This window comes from Lutzomyia longipalpis, chromosome 2 (assembly GCF_024334085.1).
Source record: "Lutzomyia longipalpis isolate SR_M1_2022 chromosome 2, ASM2433408v1".
NCBI classification, from domain to species: domain Eukaryota; kingdom Metazoa; phylum Arthropoda; class Insecta; order Diptera; family Psychodidae; genus Lutzomyia; species Lutzomyia longipalpis.
Window position 1 is genome coordinate 39,981,224 of NC_074708.1, and position 17,916 is coordinate 39,999,139.

Here is a 17,916-nt window from a genome sequence, read left to right on the forward strand (position 1 = left end):
CGGCGGTGTTTAGAGTGAATTTTCATTTTTTTTCTCTGCTCCTACTCAATTTTCAGGCTTTTTCTGCTGCAGGAGGATTCTTTGGGGTCCCCTGTATCTGTTCCGGAGGTTTTCTGGGTTTTTTCGGGAAAGTTAATTTGGGAGGAAAAGCCGCCGGCAGTTTTCGTTTTATACTTTTGAAAATGGTTTAAATTCATATTGTTAGGCCTTTAAATAGCTTTCACAAGAGACAGAAAGGAATTTTCTAGAATAGCTAGAAATCAAAGAAGTTTGCACCCGATTTGACACAAAATATGAAAATTCATATATTTCCCAGCGCTTTTCCGGGAAATGACGACGCTTTAAAAATTAAATTTGGTTAAATCTTTGGGGACTAACTCCTAAAAGTCTGAATAACCTTCTTTCATCGCGATCGGATAAACGGTGTAGATTTGTATAGCTGTTGATGGTCCCAGCCGAAAAGTTTTCTTACCTTAAAAATCGAAAAAAAAACACGAATTTTCACATGAAATTTTAAAATGTTTTTAATGCCCTCAAGATTAGTTTTAAAAGATATTTTTCTCTCATTATAAGTTTGAATCTACATGAATTTTTTCTTATGATTTTGTTTTTTATGGAAAATACAAAAGAAAAAATGAAAATCATTCAATTTTTATTTTTTCAATTTACTTATTTCATCAGTTATTATTCAAAATTACATTCCATATATTTTTTTTTTATTTCTGAGTGTGCAAGAAGTTCTTATTCTGCGTTAATTTCTTTTGCAGTGTCCGTAAAATTAATACAAAAGAGAACACATTGACAAAATTTCATACATTTTGGAGTTTTTTTCTTATAAAATAATGACAAAGAAAACAAAACTGGAGCGACGTGAATATTTTCTTCTTTTTTTTGTTTAAAATTAAAGAAAAATGAGAAAGAACTTTGCAGCAAAGAAAATTCTACCAAAAAAAGCTCTTTTAATAATCTCTGAATTATCTCTGAATTCTTTAGAAGGATTTATTTCTTCTTCTTCTAATTTAATTCTTGATAAAACAAAAAAATAAGGTGATGATAAAATATTTTGTTATCATTTTGTTTTTTAAATTAAATCCGCCACATTTGATGGCATCTCCTCAATGGTGGTGTTGTAAAATTGTTCGATGTCGCGAAGTGTTCGCTTATCGTCTTCAACAATAAAATTAATTGCAACGCCTTTGCGCCCAAAACGGCCACTGCGTCCAATTCTGAAATAGTTCAAAATTAAACGGTTAAAAACGGTCAAAATGGCCGTGAGACGAAGTCTTCCGAATCTTACCGATGAATGTAATTTTCACGATTGGATGGTAAGTCATAATTAATAACTAACGACACCTGCTGCACATCGATCCCCCTCGACAGGAGATCCGTTGTGATGAGAACACGCGACGATCCCGTACGGAACTGCTTCATAATGAGCTCACGCTCCCTCATGTCCATATCCCCGTGCATTGCGGACACCGTGAACGTCCTCTTGATCATCTCATCCGTCAAGTAGTCCACCTTGCGTCGTGTATTGCAAAAGATGACGGACTGTGTGATGGACAGAGTGTTGTAAAGATCGCACAATGTGCCCAACTTCCATTCCTCCAGTTGCACATACACATAAAACTGCTTAATACCCTCCAACGTGAGTTCTTCCTTCTTCACCAAAATCCTCACGGGATCACGCATAAAGTACTTGCTCACTTCGAGCACATCATTGGGCATTGTAGCGGACAGCAGGATGACCTGAACATCATTCGGTAGTGTGCGAAAGACATCTTGAATTTGATCCTTAAACCCCCGCGACAGCATCTCATCCGCCTCATCCAGTACGAACAACTTAATCGACTTCGTACGCAATACCTGACGTGAAATCATGTCAAACACCCTCCCAGGTGTCCCAACCACAACGTGCGATCCACTCTCCAACTTCCGCATATCATCACGTACATTTGTACCCCCAATGCAGGCATGGCATTGTGCCTGCATGTAGTCCCCCAGGGCAATCACCACCTTCTGGATTTGCGATGCCAATTCGCGTGTTGGAGCCAAAATCAGTGCCTGGCACTCGCGGTTTTGTGTATTAATTTGCTGTAGAATTGCAATTGAGAATGTTGCTGTCTTTCCAGTACCTGTGTCCAACAACGGGAATCATTATTTATCCGTTAAAGGAGATTCAGGGCTAAAAAGCTAGATCCTTGAAGTCTTTAAACCGTTTCGTCTAGCAGACTTTAGTACTAGATTTCACTAAGACGGCAGTGGCCGCAAGACTAGTACAAACGTATGTAATTTAAGTAATGATTTAAAGAATAAAATTAAAAATTGGAATTAAAGCTTTGGCTTAATAAATTCGTGAAAAACACATTAGGCAAATTCAAGAAAGCCAGGATTTAAAGGAAAATCAATAAATTTTCTAATAATTTACGGAGCCTAAACAAAAATCGACTTATTTTCTTAAAACGACCTTTAACTTTTTAGCTCAGACTCAAGTCTTTTTTCTTGTAAAAATCATTGAAAACTGTATTGAGCATTCAGCGTGAACTAATTTTAAAATGTTCAAAAACTAAAGCCTAGCTTACAAAAAACCTAAAGCCTGGTTTAGAAAAAAAATTAAGGCTAGAATAACAAAAGTAAGGCCTAGCTTTAAAAATAACTGAGACCTATAATAAATTTATGTTTAGGACAACCTAGAAAACCTAACACCTCATAGGTCTACTAGAAACTGAGATGTTTTCACATTAAGCCTAAACTTTTTAGATCCATTATTCCCGTTCTACATAAGCTAGCAAGTTCAAAAACCTATCAATAGAAAGGCATTTTTAAACTCTAAAAATTTCATTCCTTAACGTTAAGCTTTTGTTTTTATTAAATTTGACAATTTTTGGGTTTTCCATTGTTTCACATGTTAAAGCCTATGATTAAATACTTTAATGCCGCAAGAGTAGTATAGTGATTTAAAAAAATAAAATTTAAAATCAAAATTAAAGCCCTGACTTTGTAACATTTTATGAAAATTATTTTTGAAAAGTTAAAAAATAAAAAAAACTTAGATTTAAAAAAAACAATAAATCTTGTGATAACTTACAAGAGCCGAAAACTTTGTAATTAACAAGTAAATCTACTCCTGAGATGAGATTCACAACTAAATTCGGCATAGTTAGTTTTAAACTTCTATTGCATTAAAGTTAGATTAGACTAAATGGATTTTCTTGGTTGTTTAATCATTTTTTTGGTCCTATAAGACAATAAAATATGCACCTGACTGTTTATACGAGTTAAAATCATCTGGAGCTATATTCAGATCCGATTTAGACTAAACTAATTTTGAAACCCTCAAAATCTGACTTTAAGAAAAACTTAAGGCTAACTTTGAAAACTTAGGCCCGCCTAAAAAACCGTAAAGCCTGATCAAGACTTAAGTCTTGAATAAAAAATTAGGCCTAGCTAAAAAAATGTGTTAGGTTTGATTTTAAAAAAAACTTAAAACAGACTTAGGAGTCAAATTTTTGAAGAAATATTTTATCAGGTTTGGGTTCTTAATCTACGTTCTTAAGCATTCTATTTGGCCTAACTTTTCTTGAAAATGAGTTACAAAAAAGGGCGTGGTTTTGTTGTTTTCTTTTGCAATTTGGTTCCATTTTTTTAAGGCGAATCTAATGGAATTTAATAAGTTTAACTCTTAAGATAAGATTTTTTTTTATTTCTAATAAAGAACAAAAATGAATAGACTCCTTCATTCTGCTACAATTTAATCTGTTTTTTCTCTTGGATTTTTTCTTATATCTTCGATCTCTTTGGCAATTTGCCATGAGGCGTAATCTCAGGATTTTTTCTCTTAATTTTTTCAATTAAAGAAAAATTTTAAAAAAAATCTGTAATATTTTTTTGTGAATTAAACTTCTTTTCAGACTAATTTAGTTTTTAACAAAATTTAATTCGGAGGCTGAATAATCACCTTTTAATAATTCTCATAATTATGTTTATAAATTAGTTTGATAAAGATCCTGATAAGCGATTTAATTTCAATCATTTTAAGCTTAATTTTAATTAAATTGTTGAAAAAAACGGAGCCACGCAATTCTGGAAATTCTAAGGATATCTCCTAACGGTCTTCTCCTAAATTTAATTCCCTTTTTCCACTAAATAAAGGATAATAAATTAAAGGAAATTATTAAGATTAGTTTTGCTTAAAAATAATCTCAATAAATCGTCTCATTTGATTTCAGGACAAGATCTTTCCCATTCCTACCTCAATAAAACACCCCAAATGATCACCAAGCACTTCCTAAATCATCTCAACACCTTCTCTATCTCCAAACTAGGTTAGTAGTGTTGTTGAGGTGCCTCAATGTTGGGCTAGGTCAGTTCAATGAAACTCTTTTTTTTTTTAATCGAAATGACGCAATTTCTTTTTTTTCGTGCTGAAAATTAGTGGAAAATTTTTTTCTCAGCTGATAAGAAACTTTCAGCACACCCTTTTCTGCTGCTAATTTGGCCAGAGAGATACATTGATAAGGAGAGACAACAGAGATCAAAGGGAATTTCTTATTTTTCTGGGAATCCCCTTAAAAGTATGAATGGAAAATTTTTATGTTCAACTAGTGTGTGTGACTCACAACCCTTTGTGCCCTCACAGGGCCTTTGTTGAGCATAATGTGCAACACTTTTAGGGCTAAGAAGATACTCAAAGAATGAATTTAGAGAGGGAAGCATCTTTGGAAGAAGCCCTCAGGCTGAACAAAGAGATTTAAAGGGAATTATTCTTCTTACCAGACTGGGCCTGGGCAATAACATCGTGTCCCTTGATGCATGGTAGAATAGCCCTCTGCTGGATTGCAGATGGTTTCTCAAAGCCATAGCTGTAGATCCCACGGAGGAGTTCTTCTCGCAAATTCATATCGTCAAAATTGTCCACAACTTCATTCCAATTGGTCTCGATCAAGCTATCAGCATCCATTGCGGCACTTGATCTCTCATATACGGACTCATCTCTCTTGCCATCATCCCTGCAATGGGCAGACACAACAAAACAAACTATAATACAGTTCCCAAAGGACTGGACAAGTTGTTCTCCTGGACAACATCCAGGAAGCTGAGAGAAAGGATTCCCCCAACAACAACTTCTTCATTCAATGCTGCGCAAAACTCCCTTCCTGACATTCCTCCTTCATCCACAGGCAAGATTCCGCCCCGAGTATTCTCTGGGTGAGATATTCTTCCCACAAACTCCACTGGATGGAAGGAAAAACACCGTGAAAATGACATTTTCCCCCCAGAGGAAATGGGTTTGTTTGGTTTAGAATTTTCCCCAATTTCACCCACAAAACCCCATTGCGGCTTGAATTTTCCACCCCAAGTGAATGCGGAGGATGTCCAGGAAGTTCGTGGTGCAGCTAAAATGGAAGAAATCTCACGGATTCACGTACATTTTCCCACAAAAAGTTTGGCACTTTTCCACAAGCAAATCGCACTGATGTTTGATTATTAGAAATCAAACGAAGCCATATTGGCGAAAACTACGCTAAAGTTTTTACAAAAGTTTCAACCAAGTTTTTTTTTGCCTGTTCAAATGAAAAATCCGTTGGTACACTGATAGTTTTAAGACGATTTTTTCACAAACGAGATGGCATGAGAAAAATACTTTCCTCTCACTCTGGCATTTTGTGTAAATGAGTTTTTTTTTTTGAGTGTGTGCGTGAATTTTGAAATTGCAACGGTCGGAAAAATTTTAAAAATTAGTTCTTCCAGGAAAAACTCATTTTTGGGGCGCCAAAAGTTGGCGGGTGGCTCAGGGGGGCCAAAAGTAAATACGTTCAGTAAAACTGGCTTTTTCTGCCGCGAATTTTGAGAGTTTTGAACTGGGGACGCCAATTGATGCGGCGTCGCTTCCTGGATTACAAAAAACCTGATTTTCCCGTGAAAACTCGGCGGAAAACGCGAGAAAATGGCAGAAAACTGAATGTGTGAGGGAGACGGATAGCAGGAAAATGCATCCATCTCATTTTCTCTTGAGCAAATAGTACCAAAAATGGCGCCAAATTCAAAAATTCGCAAAAAATGCATGAAATTTGTATGGGGGCGCTATGAAGGAGGGTCTGGGGAGGAAATGAATACGGCCACTCGAAACCACCTAATATAGTGAGCCTCTGTGCCGATTTTCACCACGATCGGGCCAGCGGTGTAGGATAGGAATGCATAACATAAAAATAAATAAAAATTGCTTTTGTTGGGAAAATTAGATTTCTCGATTTTCTTGATTTTTTGACTTCTGACGTTGAATGAATGCTGGAAAAATGGAAAATTGATTTCTTAAAAACGTGGAAAAATCAAAATATTGGTTTTACTATAGCCAATTTTTATGTTTTTTCCCCATTAAGAAATGATTTGAGCACCCCAAGAGCCCCCTAAAGTGTGAAGTCGGAAAATTATATCAAAATGGTAAGAAAATGGAAAATCCAAACAGAGAGGCTGCTTATTGTGTGAAAAGCTTCTGAAATCTTTCTATTTTCTTTCCGAAAAATCATAAGAAAAATACCGGAAAAGCGCCGATTACGTCAAATATTAATTTTTGAAGAGAATTTCACGGATTTTATTAGATTTATAAATCAAATTGTTAATAAAGTACAAATAAAATAATACAAATGTGTAGTTCCTTTACCTTTTTTGCTCCTTCTTCGTGGCCCAATGGGTAGCTTCATCTTCTCAAAAGCAATCTTCCTTCGGTTCGAATCTCCCCCCATTCATCTTTTTTTTCCACCCAATTTAATAAGATCCAATTAAAACAAGTAAAGGAAAATAAAGAAAACTCCCAAAAATTATTCGAAAAATACCTTTATTGATATCTCAATTAGTGAATAGCTATACTCTCTCTATTCGTAAAACACTATCCCTAATACAACGGATATCACAGGTAAGAGACTTCAAGTTTGAGAATAACATTATTAATAAATCTTTTCTTTAAAAAAAAAAGTAATTTGAGTAGAGAAAAAAATTCAAAAAATTCATATTTTTGCGTTGAAATTGTAAGTCAAATGAATAAGAATTGAACTGTGTTAAATGCTGAATATTTGGGGCGGCATTACCACTCCTCATCTTCTTCCTGTGGAGCCGGACCACCCCCTTTGCGGAAATCATCCTGTTTGTGAAGAAGAGAAAAATGATAATTTTCTTTCATTTCTCTTAATTTTCCTGAAAAAAAAAAATTCTTTACCTTTCGAATATCCGTCCCTCCGAATGTTCCTCCACGTCCAGCAGACATCCCTCCGCCGTATTGCTCAAGAAAGTCCGGAATTGGTTGATTTGCCTGTCCCAGGATAGTCACCAACTTCGCACCAATGTCCGAATCTTTCTCCGAATCAAAGAAACTCGTGGCTTGTCCACGATTCCCCAAACGTCCCGTACGCCCAATCCTGTGGACGTACTCATCAATCGACTTGGGCATATCAAAGTTAATCACGTGCTGCACATTCGGGATGTCCAGACCACGTGCAGCCACGGATGTAGCAATCATTATCCCCATACGGCCACTCTTGAAATCCCCCAGCGCCATTTCACGTTCCTTCTGCAGGCGATCACTGTGAATTGAGGTCGTCGGGAAGGTTGTCTCCGACAAGTACGATGCCAGGAAGTCAGCACCTTTCTTCGTTTCCAGAAACACCAAAATTCCCTTTGGATTCTTATTGGGGCACTTGTTCAAAATTTCCTGGAGAAATTTCAACGAAAAAATGAAGTTTTTAAAATTTTTTTTCTTAAATAGACAGTAAAGAAATTATTGAGATAACAAAAGCTCTAAAAAATTATTAAATCAATCAGTTTGATGATTGATTGATCAATAATTGATAAATTAAGTGAGATAGTCAATTATTGGTCAATCTCACGTCAATTCAGATCGCTCAATAATTGATCATCTATGCGGACACACATTGACTCAATATTGAGTCAACTATAACTCAATCAATTATTGATAATGGATTGGCCAACCGATGATCAACTATTTGTTTTTTTTAATTCTTTTATCAGTTGGTCAATTTACACTCAATTATTGATCAATCAATATTGACAATTCAGATTGATTACAAATTGAGCCACAATTGATCAATTATTGACCAATCTTTTTTTTTATCAATCAGTTTGTTCAATAATTCAAGTAAACTTTGCAGAGAAGGTCTAGGGTAGCCAATGAAAACAATTTGTACGATTTTATCAACCAATCAGAGAAGCTTTCTCTTAAACATTGATTCTTCTTCTTCATTTATGTGTAAAATTGATGAAAAAAAATTGAATGAAATCGAATAATTGAAAATAAGCTTAAAAAAATTTAAAATCTGAATTAAATTCTCTCTTTTACAATTTATTTTAGAATGTGATTTGAATTAAATTTAGTCGAAGGTGAAGCATTGATGCAAAGTTTATTTAAACAGAGAATATCAATTTTTTTTTAAAAGTATTCACAGCAACTTTGCATTAAAATTCAATCAATTTAAAGAAATCTGATTTGAGTTTATAGAGATCATTTCACAATTAAAACGTTCCTACAACATTTCTTAATGAAGTATCAATGAAGAAAAAGAAGAAGGATTCAGAGTTCTTATTGGTTATTTGGACAATTTTCTGACATTTTGATTGGTTGACAAATTAAAAGAAATCTTTTCATTTGTCAATTTACGCTTCTTTAAAGGTTAGGAAATTCAAGTTTTTCTTTAATGTTAAAAAAAAATATTTTCACGATAAAAAATACATTAAAAAAAATTAAAAATTAGTTTTTAATCATTAATAGAAAAAAAAACATTGAACGTTAGAGAAAAAAAAACACTTAAAAGAAATGTTAAAGGAAACAAAAAATAATTAAAAAAGAATTGGAAAAATAGCAAGAGAAATTAGAAAAAAAGTAAAATATTCGTAAAGAAAAGAAAGTCATTTTAATTCATTTTCAAAATTTTTAATTAAAAAAAAATATATATTGAATAAATTACTGATTACGCCCCTGGTCCAGTTTCTATTTACAAGTGGGTGGAGCTTTAGTGCAAAGTAAATTTAAATTGATTTTTTTTTCTTTTTCGAATAAGATAATTTCCAATATAAAATTTTATTTCTATATTTATTTAAAAAATTCATTAAAAATTCACCAAAAAAAAAATTTAAAAAAAAAAACTCACCATGAGCATATCCCTCTTCTTCCTTCCGGGCACTTCAACAATGGTCTGCTCGACGTCTGTGCAGGCACTCCCAACAATCCCAACAGCCACAAAGACGTAATTCTTGAGATACTTCCCAGCTAGATGCTGAATCTCTTCGGGGAAAGTGGCGGAGTACATGAGAGTCTGCCTCTCTTCTGGCATCTCCGCCATCATCTTCTCAATGTCCCCAATGAAGCCCATATCGAGCATTCGATCTGCCTCATCGAGAACCACAAAGCGAATATCCTTGAAGCTGATGTAGCTCCTATTCATAAAATCCAGAAGACGTCCGGGTGTTGCCACGAGGATATTTGTGCCACCCTTAAGGGCATCTCCTTGGTACCTTGTGGCTGTTCCTCCGTAAATCTTGTGCACCTTAATGTAGGATTTGTGGGCAAATTTGTGTGCCTGCTCTGTGATCTGGATACAAAGCTCCCTTGTGGGCGTAATAATGAGCACATGGGGTTGTCCAACAGCCACTTCCCGATTTTCCGTGAGCAAAGCATTAATGATCGGCAGGAGGAAGGCTGCTGTCTTCCCTGAGCCCGTTTGAGCGCATCCCATGAGATCACGTCCATTCATTATGACGGGAATTGAGTACTTCTGAATCGGCGTGGGGACTGTGTAGCCGGACTTTTCAACATTTGTCAGCAAAAACTCCCGGAGTCCGGATGATTTGAAATCCGTTATTGGTGGTGGAACATTCTCTCCGGAAACATTAACCGGGATCTTCTGGAAATTCCCAAAATTAACACCCTGATCGATTTTTGAGCTGAAAATCTCCGTTTCATCCGTCGGCAGCTCCGGAGGAATGTAGAACTCTCGTGGTTTCTCCTGATTCACATCATCCGACACCAAATGCGCGGGTTTCTCTTCGCTGCACCCAAAACACGATGTTCTCGAGGCAAAATTCGCCTTGTCACACGCAGGGCATGTCCAATCACCCGGACGTGATCCAGCACGTGGTTTCTCCGATGGGTACGAATCCCCCCCACCATTGTCACCGCTCTTGGGCTCCTTGCAGCTGAAGCATTCTCGGCGTGAAGCAAAGTTCGTCTTCCCACATCCGGTGCACTTCCAATCATCAGCCCCAAAGGTCCTCCTGGCTGTGCTTCCACCACCATCATTGTCACCTCCACCACTCTTTGGCTCCTTGCAGCTGAAACATTCCCTGCGGGATGCAAAGTTTGTTTTCCCGCATCCGCTGCACTTCCAATCATCTGGGCCAAATTCCCTCCTACCTCCTGTTCCATTGGACATCCCCCCATCACCGTCACCACTGGCCACAGCGTCTGAATCATCCTTCATCTTGTGGCAGCCAAAACATTCACTGCGTGAGGCAAAATTGCTCTTTCCACACTCAGAGCACGTCCAATCTCCTGCACGTGGTTGACGTCCTCCTGAGCCGCCGCCGCCTCCTCCTCCTGAACGGCCACCTCCCCCGTATCCTCCTCCTCCACCTCCACGAGATCCTCCTCCGCTGGAATCATTCCCATACCCATTCCCATAGCCCTTGTCATACGATGAATAGCTCTTCTTGTCATTGTTAAACTCCACACCAGCATCACACTGAAAATCAACAAAACAAAAATGTTCCAACAACCATTTTTTTTTTTCAAGAAGAATTCTAGGAAACAGATTCCTCCAAAAAACTTTCCTTTTTTTTTAATTTTTTTTATAAATAAACTCACCCCATCATCCCATTCGTCACCCATTCTGCGTCTGTTTCGTACAACGCATTTAGCGTAAAAGAGAGAAAAACAGTAAAGTTAATAATGTGGAATAAATTATTCGTTGTTTAATTTAGTAAAACACCAAAAAAAAGTTATTTCTTCTTGTACAGTTTCTTTTCTTTGTCGAAAAATGCCGGTAAAATGTCATCTGTGCGCACCATCAGGGATGCCAATCTTGAAGCAACAAAGAGTTATGAGAAGAGAATTTGACTATTTTTTATTTTTGTAACGAATTTTTTTTAAAGTGTTTTTCATTAAAAGGACTTTAGTCAATTTTATATTATTGGAAAATTCTTCATTCTTTTCATTCGAGGACTATTCGGGAATGTCGTAATCCTTGTTAGGGACAGAAAAGACGTCAGACAAACTTGTGATTTTTTTCATAGGTAGGTATTAGCTGCGTAGTCAGTAAAACTTTGTCTAAAAATGCAAAAATTACGTCACTATTGTAGTTGTTATATCTTTTAACCCATACAGCATTAATAAATTAATATATCAATACTTCGTTGATGATTTTTGATAAGGAATAACGTTTCATTTATATAAAAAATGAGAAAAAACACAAAAATGACGTCATTCACTAGTCAGTCTTAAGAGTTTTTTTTTTAAATTTTCTTAAACATGTGTTAATTTTTCTTAACAAAAACTTGAGATTTCTTGAATTTCCTTAAACAAAATTCATAAGTTCTTAAGATTTTGATAGATTATTTTTCATTTTCTTAAGATTTATTAAGTATTCGTATGAAAAACTAAAGATTTTTAAAGTATTCTTAAGCAAAGGATAAGATTTTTTTATTCTAGCTGAACCGGACTAAATAAATATTTTTCGAAGATTTTTTACGAATTTCGATGTCCGAAGACAATTAGTAAAACCTTTGAAAAATATGCATTTAGTCCAATTCAGAATTTGACTTAAGAAATCTTAGCCTTTTACATTTTCTTTAACCTTTATTAGAGCTAGGAAAAGCCGGGAAAATCTATCTTCTTTCTGAATAATTCATTTTTTTGTTAAATGATTTTGTTTTATAATTTAAAATTGTTTAAAGGAAAAATCCACAGGAATAATTCAACTTGATGTATGATTTTGCTTTTTTTTATGCATGACGCAAAAGCATCAGTGCTTCATGAAAGATATTCTGCTTTCTCAGGTACTCGTTAGAACATTATTTTAGCAGCTAAATGTCTTTAAAATCTTATCTTAACATGCTGATTACATTTCACTTGTTGTACTTTAATTAAAAAGTGAAATAAAGTTAAAGCTTTGAAGCATATGCGTATACCGTATACGCTTTTTTCTTACAAAGAACCAACACACAGCTTTTCATATTTTTTCAATTTTCTTTCGATTTTTTTTAAAAGAATAATTAAGATATTTTTTTTAAGATTTGGCTCTAATTTAATTTTTTTTAATGTCACAGTCTCAATATAAAAGTGAATAAACTCTTTCGTCAATTTTATTGTAAAAATTGTTCAAAATTTCTTTTTTTTAAGACTTTTTTTATTTATCTTTTATTGGATTGATTTGATTAAAATGTAATTACACAAAACAGCAAAACCAAAAGGAATCAATTTAGAGGAATATTTGCCCCAATTTCCCTAAAAATCAGCCTACTTTGATCTTCTCGATCGTAATGAGAGCTTTTAGCAAAGTTCTTTGGGAGATTTTTTTGTTTCAGAGGATTTCTCAGAAAGGAGGATAAGATGCAATTTCTCTATTGTCCATCACCCATTTCCCCATCTCTGTGTACTCTGGGAGCCCTCTATGTGGGCGCTAACTGTTTTCACGGCCATAAAACCCGAAACAACATTCCGGGAATGAGAAAAAAGTGCTGAACAATGCAATTTTGGGATGCGCGTTATCTTGATCTAGAGAAGGGTTCTGTTTACAGGCACACCATGGAAGATTTTATTGGATGCCCAAAAAAAAGCCTCAATAGACGTTCTTTTGAAGGGGGGTACCAAGGGAGCAGCTTCAGGGAAACTCGAAGAAATTGCTCATTTTCCGGAAGCCCGCGCGCGAGACAAAAAAAAATGGTGGACAAAAAATCTCCCCCTCGCGGCACGTGGGTTGAAAAAATGTGCCCCATCAGCATATTTTTATCTCAAACTATTGTCTGGGAATGCAATTTGTACACCAAAAGGCCATTTATAAGACAAAATCATTGCAAGAAATGAAAATCACGGCGAAAAACATTTTTTTCCACAAAATGGTGGAATGTTCTTGAAGGAAAATTTTTCTTTCATTTTATTTTGTTAAATATCTAACAATTTTCGCAAATTTTACATGTGAAAAACACAAAAGACGTGCAATACTTACATTTTCCGGAGAAATCTGTCGGGGGAAAAGTAATTTTTCACGTGGAAAAACTTTTTTCAAGATTTTTTTCACTTCTGCTAAAAAATTGGCGCACTCGCGACTGAACCAAGGGGTGATACAATTTTGTGATTCCTTCAGATTCTACGAAGATTCTCCATGGATGAGTTTAACTCACCCACCACTCGTCGTGTGTGGCGCTTGTGAAGTTTTGCGTGGAGTTGGTTTTTTTCATGCCAATTTCTTCGATTTTCCCTAATTTTCTCATGCAAAAAGCAGTAAAATTGTGTTGGAAATTGTAGAAAACTCGCGGGAAAAGTGTTTAGGTGAAGTGGAGTATAAAATTTCATTGATAAACGTGATTGTTTTGTGAGAAAATCAAGGAAAAGAAAAGTTTCAGAGGAAAGTCTGGCTGGTGGAAAGTCATTGTGGGCGAATTTTCGAGACTAAAACGTTTCTTGTGCGTGTGCGGGGGTGTTTACGAGTAAGACAGGCTCTGCAATGGATGCAATGGGATCACAGGGCTTCAGCCCCGATGCGGGGTATCGCTACAAAATGAAGCGGAACAAGGACGATCGGGATCGGGACTACGGAAGGAGTCGCCGTAGTCGCAGCAGAAGTCGCTCCAGGTAAGTCCTCCTGGGCTATTTTGCTCTCCGAATGGTACTAAAATGTGTTCTTTGTTGCTTTTAGGGAGAGATATGGGCGTAGTCGTCGAAGTAGGACACGTAGTCGCAGCAGAAGTCGCAGCCGGACCCGGAATCATTCGTATGACAAGCATAGGAGCTCCGAGAGGGATTCGTACAAGGATTCAGGGGATGACTATCATGGGGATCGCGATAAGGGCTACTATAGCCATCGTGAGAGAGACAGAAGGTTTCCAAGAGCATCTCAAAATGCCTGAATTATTTTTTCTCACAAATCTCCCTGAATCCCTGATTTTAGGGACAGAGACGGCAGGTCCAGGCGTCGCAGCTACTCGCCCAATTTCGACGATGAGTACGACAGTCACGATAGGTGAGTTAGCGGCAGGATTAAGAGGCAACCTCTACTGGATTCTCATTAAATCCTCCTTCCTGTTTTTTTTTCAGTGACACTGGAGAGCGGTACACGACAGCAATCCCATACAACAAGATCATCGTCCGTGGATTAGCTCAGCACATTACGGAAGCAGATGTAAGTCACTTTCCTGCCTCTCTTTTGTCTGCGCTTTTTGGTGGTTTTGTTGTTGATTTTGGAAATGCATGGAATTACCCAATGTTGTTAAATAAAAGATTAGACTTTGATGGAGGAGGAAGAAAAAACAAGCAACAAGGTGTGGTGGTTAAGGTGCTCCAAATTATTCATTGGATGATAAGAGAAATATTTCTTTTCAATTAATATTTACTTTTTAGAATATTTATCTAAATAAATAGAACAGAAATAAATAAATTAGAGTGTGTAGAGCGAAGGAAAAACAAACAAATAAATCAAAGAAAAAGAACAAAAATACGTGAGCTGATAACAAGAAAACTTTTTTTTTTTAATTTTGCATTAAAGTTAAACAGAAAATGAAGGAGTTTTAATTTTTTTCACTCATTTAAAAGCTTTTTTAGACTCAATTTCTTTGAAAAGTATATAAAGAGTCATTAAATGGCTGAAATCAAATTTTTCCTGGAATATTTTTATCCACCTCTCCCTATTTGTCTAATTGCTGAATTAAAATGCATTTAAAACATAAATTAAGTTTCAGAAATTATTTTTTTTTAATTCCTGTAGGGGAGACCGGGGTAAAAATAGTCAATTTGCGTAAATCCTTATCTGCAGGATTCCCCAAGGGCAAGAAAATTTCCTCGATAGGTTATTCTTATAGGAAATTTCCTGGCCTACAACTTTGTCTCAGACCACTTTTCGAGCTTTTCCTAAACCCTTCCGCTTCTGACTTTTTTTTAAACGCGGCGGGTAAATATAGTCACCAGTTGGCTAAATAAAGTCGGTCGAATTTTCCGGCATTTCCAATGATTTTCCACCTGAGAGATTGATAGTAGTTGATAGCTAAACTTCTCACCTTTTGATCCGCGACAAGGAATTTCACTTTTATACGCACTAAAACAGAGAATTTTGCGATTTTCTCAATCACGTCATTTTGCAACAAATGGATAGAAAATATGTCGAAAATTTCGAACTCCCATATGATTTACATGGGTAGACCCGATCTACCCCAAGAGGTATGTTTTGATTCAAATAATTGTTCAGAAAAATCATTAAAAGTTAATGAAAAATTCATCTTGGCAAAGTTTTCTGCACTAATCCAGCTAGTGAGAAAAATTATCAGATGGGAAAACTGCTGAAGGAAATGTTCGGAAAACGCGTTTTTCTCAATACGCAAAAGTTTGGGAAATGGGCCAAAAATCTATTTTCATTTTTAACTCTTAAACTATTGCTCGGATAACCTCCAAATTGCAGTCAATTATTAAAGGTTGGTAGGGCTTTCCACCATAATTTTTTCAAATTTTTCCGGTTATTGGAGATATTGCCATTTGAAAATTCCAAAATTACTTTTTTTACCCCGGTCACCCCTATGTACATAGGTAATTGAAAATTTCCGATGTGAGGAAATTGATCTCATATAAATTAATTATTAATTATGGGAGAGAAAAAGTAATTTTTGTAGTTACATATTAGTATGTTAATAAAGTGAGAAATTAATTAAAATTCTTGGCAAAATTAGAGCACTTTGATGGTCTTTTATATTGTATTAAATTAAATATAAAAGGAGAAAAGTTTTCAATATATAGGTAACTATATAATATATTAAGTATATGTACGAAAATCATGCGAAAATGTGAAGCAAAGTGGCGCAATATATTATAACCAAACACATTTGGTGACTCATTAAAACTCCTATTAATTCCTCCTCATATTAATTTATAAGTAACACAATTCCTTTTAAAACTTATAAAGATATTAAGATGGTGCACATAAGTCAACTCTCATTTGCTCTTGTTTAATTATTATTTGCTACCACCACACGTTATATAATTTCTCTCTTTACATAAACTAATAATAAAATATATGCAATCTAAACTTGTACCTAAAGAGTTATTTTATGAGAAACTTAAATATGTCAACTTCTCTCTACTGAAAGAAAATATTTCCCCAGAAAAATGAATAAATATTTTATTCAATTTCAAGCAATTCTCAACAAAAAAAAAAATGTACTGGTAAGCTGACCAAGCTTACGAGAGCTGTGTTTCTTTCAGTGTACCAATTTTGTGAGAGCAAACTAGAACGCGAATTTGTTTAAAAACGCGCAAAGTCGGGAAAAGTTGAAAAGTCATCCCTCAAGAAATCTTTAAAACGCCTTATCTCGGGAACGGCTTCATAGATTTTCGATTTTGAGCTATCGTTGGAAAGGTCTTAGCCTCAACTATAACATATTAAAATATGAAGCAAATCGATAATGGCGTTTTCGAGATATTCATCGAAAACGCATCGAAATTTTTTTTTTGATTTTTGGCCCCCTAGCGTCACTTTTGAAACTTCGGATATTCTAGAGAGTTGTACGGTTTGTTGATATCTTTCATTTGACCACGGGTTGATGAAACCGGTCAAGCCGTTTTCGAGTTACGGTCGATTTTCGATGAAAAATTGTGGTGGCCATATTGACTAAACGGCTTGACCGATTTTCGAAAATGAGAAATCGTTGGAAAGCTCTTGATGGCCCCTACAACATATCAAAATTTCAGACTTTTAGCTATTACAGGGGCTGAGATATAGGGAAAACAAAGTTTGGGGGTTATTGAAAATTGGCGGACGGGAGGGTGAGGGGGTGGATTTGCTTTATAATAGGATGTCTTCCAGTCGACTTTTAAACTTTGCCGTTTACCTCAAGTCTCTATCTATTACCGTTCTCTCGCAATTAAGCGTTGTACTACGGCCGGCCGGAAAAAAAAATTTGGCGCATACGTTTTTTGGAATGTGGGGACCCTAATTCGTGCTAATCCCAAGTTTGAGTCCGATCTGACGACTTTCGATTTTGCTCGGTACACAACAGCTGTGTCTGAAAGAAACACAGTTAAAACTCCTCTCTTATCAAATATTACCATCAACAATTAAAATAACCAACAACAACAACAAAAAATAGTTTTGCGGTTTATGGTTGAAAAGTTTTTTTTTTGTCAAATAAAAATCCATCTGGGTTTTCAATGTTCCTGACATGACTTTCCCCGCATTATTGTATGTGAAATGAAAAGGGCTCTGGGTGAGAAGGAAAATTCCTGTAAAACTCTCTGCATTTGCAACATTATTGTTTTGTTGTATCCCACCACCACCAGCAATGTTATTTTACCACACTTTTGCATCGCTGCAATTGATGTTTTTAGTCGTTTCCCCAGAGTAAAATATTAAATTTCGAGGAATTTTTTTTCACGTACAGAGGGATCCCTCCATAGATTTCTATTGCAAAATATTATATTCACTGCAAAATGGGGTTGGCAAAATTTGCATTGAGTCTCCCACAGAGAGTTGCTACTCTCAATTACTGTGAGAATATGCATAATTCTGTGTCTTTTTCAAAATATTCCATGTTGGGGCATTTACTACAAACACACAAGAGATGAAAATAGTATAAATACAAATTACTACATATTTGCTCCCTTCAAGTTGGGGTTTTTTTTCAGGGGTAAGAGGAAGGGGTGGATGAAATGCA

General features: G+C 35.7%; 3 protein-coding genes across 5 annotated transcripts in view; 1 reads left to right on the plus strand and 2 right to left on the minus strand.

The window, feature by feature from the left end:
* Nucleotides 1-498: 498 nt before the first annotated feature.
* On the minus strand, nucleotides 499-5,536 carry LOC129791424 (eukaryotic initiation factor 4A-like). The gene is made up of 4 exons (XM_055829596.1): nucleotides 5,430-5,536; nucleotides 4,774-5,009; nucleotides 1,298-2,135; nucleotides 499-1,226 (listed from the first exon to the last, which is right to left on the minus strand). Coding segments are annotated over exons 1-4 (1,221 nt in total). The 5' UTR covers nucleotides 5,432-5,536; the 3' UTR covers nucleotides 499-1,081.
* A 1,282-nt stretch (nucleotides 5,537-6,818) lies between these two features.
* On the minus strand, nucleotides 6,819-13,369 carry LOC129791423 (ATP-dependent RNA helicase vasa). Its single transcript, XM_055829595.1, has 5 exons — nucleotides 13,230-13,369; nucleotides 10,871-10,901; nucleotides 9,159-10,748; nucleotides 7,214-7,705; nucleotides 6,819-7,138 (listed from the first exon to the last, which is right to left on the minus strand). Exons 2-5 carry the CDS (start codon nucleotides 10,892-10,894, stop codon nucleotides 7,082-7,084), a joined length of 2,163 nt encoding a protein of 720 aa, XP_055685570.1. The 5' UTR covers nucleotides 10,895-10,901; nucleotides 13,230-13,369; the 3' UTR covers nucleotides 6,819-7,081.
* A 30-nt stretch (nucleotides 13,370-13,399) lies between these two features.
* The window catches only part of LOC129791417 (RNA-binding protein 5-like), a 45,845-nt gene continuing 41,328 nt past the window's right edge, over nucleotides 13,400-17,916 (plus strand). The window contains exons 1-4 of one of the 3 annotated variants that reach the window (XM_055829586.1): nucleotides 13,400-13,855; nucleotides 13,920-14,102; nucleotides 14,172-14,243; nucleotides 14,318-14,402. In XM_055829586.1, the coding sequence (XP_055685561.1) occupies nucleotides 13,728-13,855; nucleotides 13,920-14,102; nucleotides 14,172-14,243; nucleotides 14,318-14,402 (468 nt within the window). In that variant the 5' untranslated portion in view covers nucleotides 13,400-13,727. Of the gene's footprint in view, nucleotides 13,856-13,919; nucleotides 14,103-14,171; nucleotides 14,244-14,317; nucleotides 14,403-17,916 lie in introns of those variants that run through there. The other 2 variants (XM_055829587.1, XM_055829588.1) reach the window with 2 other exon arrangements.

Excerpts from the sequence above, each read along its gene's own strand:
- LOC129791424 (XM_055829596.1), bottom strand. Across the intron at positions 2,136-4,773 it reads TATTGCCCAGGCCCAGTCTG|GTACTGGAAAGACAGCAACA; the intron begins GTAAGAAGAATA and ends TGTTGGACACAG. Across the intron at positions 1,227-1,297 it reads CGTGAAAATTACATTCATCG|AATTGGACGCAGTGGCCGTT; the intron begins GTAAGATTCGGA and ends GAACTATTTCAG.
- LOC129791423 (XM_055829595.1), bottom strand. The coding sequence starts at position 10,894 with ATGGGTGACGAATGGGATGATGGG. Across the intron at positions 10,749-10,870 it reads GTGACGAATGGGATGATGGG|TGTGATGCTGGTGTGGAGTT; the intron begins GTGAGTTTATTT and ends GTTGATTTTCAG. Across the intron at positions 7,139-7,213 it reads GAGGGACGGATATTCGAAAG|GATGATTTCCGCAAAGGGGG; the intron begins GTAAAGAATTTT and ends CTTCACAAACAG.